Raw genomic sequence first — 9,310 nt, 5'->3', positions numbered from 1 at the left:
ATTTGAAAAGTAGGTGTCAAACTCCATCTGAGGATTAAACTAAAAGGGTTTGGCGTGTTGTTCAAGTGGGTTTGTTACATTTTACGCACAACTATGAAATCCCCATCCGTGCAGCAAAGCCATATGGTTCATTCATTATGCATATCTGACCCCTTTCCCTGTCATCTGCCCATTAATCCATCTTCCCAAGATGAATTTAAATGTCCTAAACTCCTCAGCAGCTGGAGACAGAAGCTATTGAAAAGTTATTTCTCCTTTAAAATAACATGCTGGAGGAATGCTCCATTTTCCACCCTCAAAAGGTGGAATCTCGCAGCTGGACTGCTGGAACCAGGAGATCAGCACTAACGAAACCCCAGCCTGAGTTTGCAGAAACTGGTTCATAAATAAAAAGCAACACAGCTTTGAAGCTGATGTCTCACTCCATCCCACAGCAAGAAAAAGCGTGCTGGCACACAGTGGGAAGAGGGACACTGATTTTTTTCTCAGCAAGCCACTATCTCTAAAGTCCTAAGATGCCAGATTTTGAATTTGTATCTTTCTGGTTTGGGTTGGGGTTTTTTGCTGTTGTTGTTGTCTGAAATAATAAGTCATCTGGCTTTCTCTGAGTTTGAACTGCTGGATGAGTACTTAAGTTCAGGTGACCTGGAACAGTAGTAACAAAAGAGATTTTGAAGTACTGGAGTGTATTTACACTACTGTGATGGATTTCCATCCATTTTCTACAGTCACACACCAGTGCTGAAAATAAAAGAAAATTACTTACACCAGCAAAGGAAACCCAGTGGTTGCAGAATTTGGAGTAGAAAGATTCTGGTATTTGCTGAATTCCCAGCTCTGGATTTTGTTGTTTTATAGATAATTCTAAAGAAAAGGAAAAAAAAAAAAAAAAGAGAGAGAAAAACAAAAGAATAGGCATTAGAAAGGAGATAAAGTGTTTTTTTTTTTTTTCCTGCTTTACATTACCAGGTTGCAGAAAATCAAGGCAGAAATTCTATCTGACAGTTGAGTATGGCAGAGCTTAACCAAAACTTCTAAAATGAAAGCAAAAAAGAAGTGCAAGGAAAAAAAAAAAGTTGCCAACTCTGGTGCTGAGTCCATTTGAAGGCTTCATCTACCTATCTCCGCCTCAGTTTACCTATTTTTGAAAGAAGAAAAACAGGGCTTTTCTCCATTGGAAGGGTTTATGAAGCTTAATTGAATGATGCTGATAAAATGCTGCAGCACTGAGATGACAAACTCCATGCAAACACATGATATCAAATAGCCACATCGCCAACAAAACAAATTCAGACTCTTAGCTGTGGATGTTGAGCTACAGGCTCCACCTGTGGCATCGGGACCACTGCATCTTGATAGCCTGAGTTTTAGACTCACATGGTTCTATCCCTCCTACCTTGCACCAGGATGAAGTAAACCCCAAGATACACTCAAAACCTTTTTAATGTACAGTGTTAGGCATGCATGTCTAGAATAATGAGTATATAGTAAACAACCCTACAGTAAATATATTCCTGCCTGCTTTCCTGTGATTAATCTCATAGGAAATTGCATTGGAACTTCTGTGATGCACTGCGATGAACTCTACCCTCACCTGGAATAAATTATATTATTGCTATGAATCATTGAATGACAGCCCTGCATAAAGCTGGTTTCACACCTGCCTTCAGGAAAGCACCGGGAGGACCAAGGTTACAAACCATCCCCCATGAGCATGGAGATGTCCATCTCCTGCAGCCCTTCCCTTCTCCCCTCTGCCCGGGGAGCACGGGCGCCTCGCTGCAGAGCTGCTCCCCCTGTTCCAGTAGCCCAGGTGATGAGCAGGGACCTGCATCACACCGACAGCCCTGCTCAGCCAGATCCTGCTGGCTCTCGCTGTGGGGCTCCAGGGTCTCCTCCCAGCTGTGATGAGCCCAGGGTGCATCATGATGGAGATCCAGGAGAAAGCTGTCTTGTAACGTCTGCTTGGCTGGCTTCTTTGCTTTCTTCTCTTTGACCTTTTGGGTTAAATTCTCATCTCCTCCTTTTTTGCAAGTATCTGTCTCACTATGAAATGGTTTAAAAAGCTGGTCCATGTCTTTTTTGAATTCCAGCAAGGTGCCATTTGGTCTGCTTTGAATTACTCCATCTGCTGCACGGCTGGAGGGCTTGTTGAAAATTAAAGGCTGAGAAGAGTGAGCAGGCCTAGTGTTTTCCATCTGGGTAACATCAGGTTTGTGCTGAACATTGGCGCTCAAGGAGATGGAGAAATAGGAATAGTCTACAGCAATATACGTCAACATGAAGTTGATGGTGACTATGGGAGCAAGAACATTCACTTGCCCAACGAAGACAAAAGCCATGGTGATGAGACTTGTTAAGCAAATCGCAGCCACTGGAGTCCTGTTGGGTCCTTTCTAGCTCACAAATAAAACAAGTTTACATTTAAATTAATAACCACGAGCCTCACTGTGAGGATTCCCCACTTGCTCAGCTGCCAGGGGTGGTTACCTGGGCGGTCTGCAGTACCCCCTTAGTCATGAAATACATGCATGCATATACAAGCAGAGGCTCACTGGCTTAATAAATTAAATAAGAGGCTGGAAGCCAAAAGCTGCTGAGCCCCCACCTCACCCCTGAGCCTTCCTCAAGCTTTGCCTTTGGAGAACTCATCCACTCTCAGTCTGTATCTGAATGTAGAACAATGTCATTAAAGCAGCAATAAACCTTCAGGAGATTTGTGGGGCTGTTGGGAAGTCTGGCAATAAAATGTGTTAATTAGAGTTAACTGTTTGTCTCTGATTTCTCTACAGGATTCTGCACTGCTGCCTACCCAAAAGGCTCCCGCACCATGCCGCTGGAAAGGCTTCAGCTGCCAGACACAGCCAGTGAAGCTCTGCCTGCACCGAGCACTGCCACTGTCACATCAGCAGCTCCTGACCCTGCCCTGACAGGAGGCTGAGCTAAATTTATAGTCTGTTGAACCTCTGCACTTGGTGTTTCCCTCCTTTCTTCCCCCCGAGCTGCACCTGCCCAGCGGCAGGAGGGAAGCGGCAGAGGCTGGGCAGCCCAGGATGCCGGAGGGTGGGAGTCAGCCCCAGCAATGCCAGACGTGCTTCAGGAAGACAGGAGGCCAGGAGAAACACCACCAGCTCGTCTCCTTTGGGGTGGGGTGAAGGGAGGGAAAGGAGGAGAAAAAGAGAGACAAAGCAAAGGGCATCAGGGGGTAGAAAGACTTGAGACACCAGTTCATGGACTTTAATCCCAGGTCTAATGTGCCTTCCTTGGACCAGGCACTGTCTTGCCGTTTCAGTACCCGAGAAGCCCATGCAGGCTGCATAAAGACCTCACTGGAAAATCTCTTAACAAGGTATCTTACAAAATGTCTTACGTTTTCACTTACTGCATGTACTTCTTTAATAAACACACAGCTCAAATGGAAACTATTTCTAATTCCTCCACTATTATTTATTAAGAGAAAAGGGGATCAGTTCTGGACCTTACGCCTTTTCACAGTGAAAGAGAAATATATCTTGGGGATAAAGGAAGATGGTTCTCAGAAAGCATCTTTGGTATCAGAAGGACAAACTGAGATGGGGAACAGATGGGACGATCTCAGGATGCTTCTGGCTTGGGTTTAGCTCTACAAAAAACAGTCGTGTCCTTCCCATCAGCTGGAGTTATAGTGACTACAACACTTTTTTCAACCATGGAAAGGAAGAACTGATGTGGAACAGATTGTTAAGGGCAAACTAAATTTTTAACTCTCCATAAACCAGACCTAGACAAGTTTCAAGGTGGCAGAGAGAAGAAAGGAGGAAAAGTTGATCTGCCTTTGAATTCTCGTCTCTTTTGAGCACTTCCCATCATGGCACTCTGCCTGGACAGAGTTCAGAGCAGAAAATTTGACAGAAAGACAGAAAGCTATCAGTGAAAAGAGGGAATCAGCTTTGCACAGCTTTGCTAGATCACTGAGAATTTGCAAAGGATTGCCAAGTGGAGAACAGCCTGTTCTAGGATCGTCTGACAACTGCCTTCAGGAGCTGGAAGCATTTGCTGTCGTTATTCTTCCTGCTTCACTTATAATTATTGCTATTTTTTATTATTGCTATTATTACTACTTTAATTTTAGAAATTTACTTGGAAAAACATAAACTAAAGAAAATTATTATACCTATAAAACATTTAAATATTTTAAAACATTTATAAATACCAATGTTGTGAAACAATTTTCTGTATTTACAAGCGGCTCTGATTTTTCCAGCCGCTCAGTACAGTTAGGTGCTGCAGGTTATTGAGAGTGAGGGAATTATTTTTTCCCTGTTTAGAGGAAAAGAAAACCACAAAAAATAGTTTGCTCTGGATGTATAGCCCAAGACTACAGAGTCCTTAGTGACTGGTACTTTGACTGAGCTCAGTGGAACAATTCATGTGAATGAGGATTATTTATGAGAACAAGGAAAAAGCCTCTTGTCATACTCAAAGTAAGGCTTTGTTTCCAAGCACATCTAAATCTTAGCAGCCCCCTAACTTAACCTTTCAAATCTATTCTTTGTTTTTATTTTATACTGTCCAAAAGGCACATTATCTTACAAAGAAGTGTCCTCTTCTCCCGTGCACACAGACTGAATCCACAGCACCACGACTAGTCACGTACTCGGCTCTGAGGTTACCAAAGAGGATAGGAACAGCTCAAAGAAAATGTGCAGGAAAGAAGAAGACGACGAAAAAAACAAACAAAAAAAAAAGATAAAGAGCCAGTTACCATCTATTTCACCAAGTGCTTAGACAAAAGCTTCAGGCATCTGCCCTGGACAGGAGGTGGCTGAGTGAGATGCTGCGGCGAAGCCGGGCTGCTCCTGCCCAGAGCTGAGCCCCACCGGAGGGCTGGGGGCAGAGGCAGTGCAGCACAGGAGACAGGCAGGGAAAAGACCGTGGGCAGCTCTTTGTTTTTTAATAAAACCACCCATTTCCTGGCTTTTCTGCCTATGCACAGGGTATCAGATCCCAAGCCTTCCTCTCTGTGCATTTCACATATCCCCCATCTCACCCTACAGACACACAGAAATCCTGGCTCCTTAAACCACCAGTTTTCCTTCAGGTGAAGGTTTGACAGCAGTCTCAGAAAAAGGATGACTAACCCCATGTCCCAGGAAGGCGAGCATGGGGATGACGTTCTCCTGGGCGATGCACTGCAGGATCCTGGGTGCTCCGTACAGCCCTCCCATGCAGGAGGCCAGGGACGAGATGTACAGCCCCAGCAAAAACAAGAAACCCACCAAGGATACCTGGAGGGAGTGGAGAGAATGCAAAGTTGATTAGATTGTTCTTTAAAGACCCCCAAGCAGTCCTGCATACATGTATTTTAGGAGACCACATATATTTTGTAACTTAACAGAGTGAGCCCTGGGTAAGCAGCAATTTAACTTGTCTGCGGTATGACGTGCAAGCAATTAATACAGGAAAATTATCCCATAAAAGTAATTTAATACTGAACATCCTGTACCGACAGAGCCATTTGACAAGCTCATATCCAATAAATTCTTTGTCACTTGGAGCAAGTGCAACAAAGCAGCAGCTATTAGATTCCCCTTAAGTAACTGGAAGTGAGTTTATTTCAGGAGACATCACTTATATACAGAGCACACCATACAGGAAAAGCTGCCCAGGCTTCCAACCATCCAAAACAGGAAGACAAACCCCTGTGTCCCAGAGGGGAAAACCAACCCTGAAAGAAAATCCACAGTAAAACCAAATCAAAATTGCCACTTAAACAAATGGCATCTCAAAAAATACACTCTGAAGGATATAATACAATGACCTTATTTTCCTGTCTTCCATGAGAAAAGAATTTCCTTTGGCCAACATGAAACTTAAAAAAAAAATTTTTTTAAAGCCACAGTGCTAACAAGGCTGGGTTTATTACTGGTTTCTAGTGAATATCCTTTCAAACAGGAGCATCTCCTGCAGGCGTGGACGGAAAGGAGGGCAGCTCATGGTCTATCACACAGATGTGAGGGCTGCGGTCCCCCTGTGCAGGTCCCCGCTGTCAAGAGCTGCAAGCACAGGCAGAATCTCAAAAAAAACCCCACCAAAATACACAAAACCCCTCAATATGAACACTGTGCAAGAAAGCTTTGAAATGGGAGTGCTCCAGATCCCATGGTGTAAGGACATGGGCAGACATGGCCAAGGAGACCAAGGTCTTGGGTCACCTGAGCCATCCTCAAGTCCTGCAAGACCCCATGAGTCTGGCAGCCAGCAGTCAGCCCCAGAGAAAGGCAAGGCATGGGGGTAACACCAGCACAAAGGCTGTGCATGGAGAAACCCCCCAGATTTTGGTCCAGATCCATCCTGCCCATACTCCATTGAAGCGAGTTGCTGGAGGTGCAGACCGACATCCGTGGCAGAGGATGTCACCAAATGCAGGTCCCCCGTGTCTCGCACGTCCTTCGCTCCCACCCCTCCTCTCATGGAAAAGAAGGTCTAAGTGACTATGGGTCTTCTCCCAACCTCTGCCCGTGTTCAAGCCAGGTGGCACACGCTTTATTAGAAGGAATTACAAACATTTACATGGCTAAAGGTGATTCAAGCTACGTCTGCCTGTTCCTGGTCTATCAAATCCACACGCAGCAAAAAGGGGATCGGGTAAAGAGCCATAAAATGCTTTCTGCTTGGGGAAGGCATGTAAAATTAATGTTGTGATCCAGAACCGGACAAACTTCCAAGCACAACATTTCTTTTCCCCATGAAAATCCACTTGGCCTTGTGATTTTTATCTTGTGGGACAGAAGAAACTTGAAAGAAAGATGAGCAGATATCAGCTTCAATTAGACCAATGGACAGACACTCGATGGGGAATCTTCCCTTCCCTCTCCTCTAATCCTGCCCTGATCTGAGAAATACTTGGAAGAAACCATCAGTTGTGCCAGACATCATATATTATTTTAGCTGCCAAAAATTCTTGCATTTAAATGTACTACTTGACATTCAAATTTTTTTTCCTTTTCACCAAGGCTGATGAAAGGGTTTGCTGGGGGTTTTGAACACAGAGAGCGTGAAGACTGTAAGAAATTGGCACTTCGAGCTCATTAGAAGTGACATTACTGAATCACATGTTTATGTTTAAAAAGCCAAACAACTACACTAAGGGAGAGAAGCAGCCAAGCACTTACTTACCTGTGGGTGACAGAAAGGGAGAGTTTGCACCTTGGATGTGTAATGATCTCTCCTCCTCCCCCCTCAAACAAAGTCATTAAGATCTAAAGCAGTTTGTAATAACTCAAAGAGCCAACACAAATACTGGGATTGCACCATTGCTTTGTTCCATACTAAGGAAAAGAAATCTGAATTCATTTTTGTGTTTTGTTTTGGTTTTGTTTTAAATATATATTTAAGGTTATTAGACATCTTTACTGGGAGACATTCTTTACTGAGAGATTTTTCATTCCCCCCACACAGAGGGTTCTGAAGTTAAAACACAGCTTTAACAATGTCTTTCTCTTCAGCCAATTAATTTAAAGCTGATACGTTTAGCTACTGTAGTTTTTGCCCACTAAGTCTATCACATTGACATACAAAGACATTGCCCTAAAGAAGGCAGGCTCATTCTTTTTTCCCCTGAAACAGGGATGATTTTTTACCTTAGCAAGAAGTGACAGGAGCCACACCAATAATTTGGAGTTTGTTTTAGGGGCTGGATGAAGTCTAGGGCTACAATTACTTAGAGAGAAAATGAAGACAGAGTTTCAAATTGATATTTTAGATTAAAACCATGTTACAAATCAAATAAATGGCAAATTTAAATTAATCACCAAAAAAAAGTGTCAAATGTGATGAAGCCATGATTTCGGATAATGATTAATAATAGAAAATGATATCCTATATCCCATTTAAAGTAAGACACTGACACACACCAAAATCTTCTGCTCTCTTTTTCAAGGCCTGCAATTATAAGGTTCATTGCCTGTAATGCTACAGACCTCCCTCATTTATATACACCCATGTGGAATGTCTCGAGTTCAATAATCCTATTGCTCACCCTGCAATTACAGCCCACTAGGTATGGAAATGTAAGCTTTGCTTGACTTAGGAAAGATAAGCAGTGGGGTTCTTTAGAGATTTCAATTTCGTCTAAGCTTTCACCAATGAGAAGGGATACACTGAGTAAAATACAGCATTTATCATTAGACCATATTAGCATATTTTAGCTCTTAAAGCTATTGCCAGGTGATTATGCCAAGATTCAGCATTACTGGGTATGGTGGTGAATGCAAAGCTATTCAAATCAATTGTACACTGGGGTTTGCAATGGGGAAATCCCCCTGAATCTCAGTGTGGGATGGGTACCCAAATTCCTTAGGGTGTTGGAAAAGATCAAGCATTCAATAAAGCAGATGGCAACCTGAAAGCACCATCATATAAAACCACACCGGGTTATTCGAACAAGTTACCTTCTCTGCTATCATGAAGTCATAGCGGAGTGAATGACGGGTACAAATGGCTCCCAGCAAAAACACAAAGACCATGTACAGAAACCACCTGCAAACAATAAAAATAAACTATTTTATTTTCCGGCAAGAGAAGACAATTGAGAACTCTGCCCATTAGCAGAGCCAGGAAAAGGTCAAGTACCCGTAAGCTGGGTCTTCAATCACTCTCCATGGGCTGTTTCTGCATGATTTAGCTTCAGGGCTAAATTTAACACCGGTCCCCGTTCCTTACCCACTACAATGTACCAGGGACAGCCACAGCATGACCGTATGGTACCCCTGAGGGGAAGCTACCTATACTCTTGATGTGTGCATGGGGAGAATAACCCAGTCCTGGGGATTGGCTTTTTAATAGCACCTGTTGCAATAGGACAAGGCATAATGGATTTAAACTAAAAGAGGGTAGATTCAGACTACATATAAGTAAGAAATTTTTTACAATGAGTGTGGTGAGACACTGGAACAGGTTGCTCAGTTGTAGATGCTTCATCCCTGGAAACATTCAAGGCCAGGCTGGATGAGGCTTTGAGCAACCTGGTCTAGTTGAAGATGTCCCAGCCTGTGGAAGGGGGGTTGGACTAGATGACCTTTAAAGGTCCCTTCCAACCCAAACCATTCTGTGATTCTATGATTCTGCAAGTCCACAGGTCCCCTCATCTGGCAGTAACGTTAAACGCTGCAGCCAGCCTGCTCTCTGACCTGTCATGATCCTCCTCTGGTGCCTCTGGCTTTTCCAGTACTCAGGCAGAGGGACCAGCACTAGTCTGTCTGCAAAGTCCAGACAGCAGAGATGTGAATGACCACAGTCCATCCACCTGTGATACTTCTGCATCCTGTGG

At 43.6% G+C, this 9,310-nt stretch overlaps 1 protein-coding gene across 1 annotated transcript in view; it reads right to left on the bottom strand.

The window, feature by feature from the left end:
• Positions 1-766: 766 nt before the first annotated feature.
• Positions 767-9,310, bottom strand: part of SLC12A8 (solute carrier family 12, member 8) — a gene marked incomplete at its 3' end in the record, with an annotated part of 41,805 nt that continues 33,261 nt past the window's right edge. The window contains exons 7-10 of the mRNA XM_010086318.1: positions 8,433-8,520; positions 5,121-5,267; positions 1,739-2,396; positions 767-864 (exon numbers count right to left, since the gene is read on the bottom strand). Coding sequence (XP_010084620.1) covers positions 767-864; positions 1,739-2,396; positions 5,121-5,267; positions 8,433-8,520 — 991 coding nt within the window. The remainder of the gene's footprint in view (positions 865-1,738; positions 2,397-5,120; positions 5,268-8,432; positions 8,521-9,310) is intronic.

This window comes from Pterocles gutturalis, unplaced genomic scaffold, assembly GCF_000699245.1.
Source record: "Pterocles gutturalis isolate BGI_N339 unplaced genomic scaffold, ASM69924v1 scaffold7941, whole genome shotgun sequence".
NCBI lineage: Eukaryota > Metazoa > Chordata > Aves > Pterocliformes > Pteroclidae > Pterocles > Pterocles gutturalis.
Note: the sequence above shows the minus strand (reverse complement) of the source record. Positions and strands in the feature narration are given on the sequence as shown.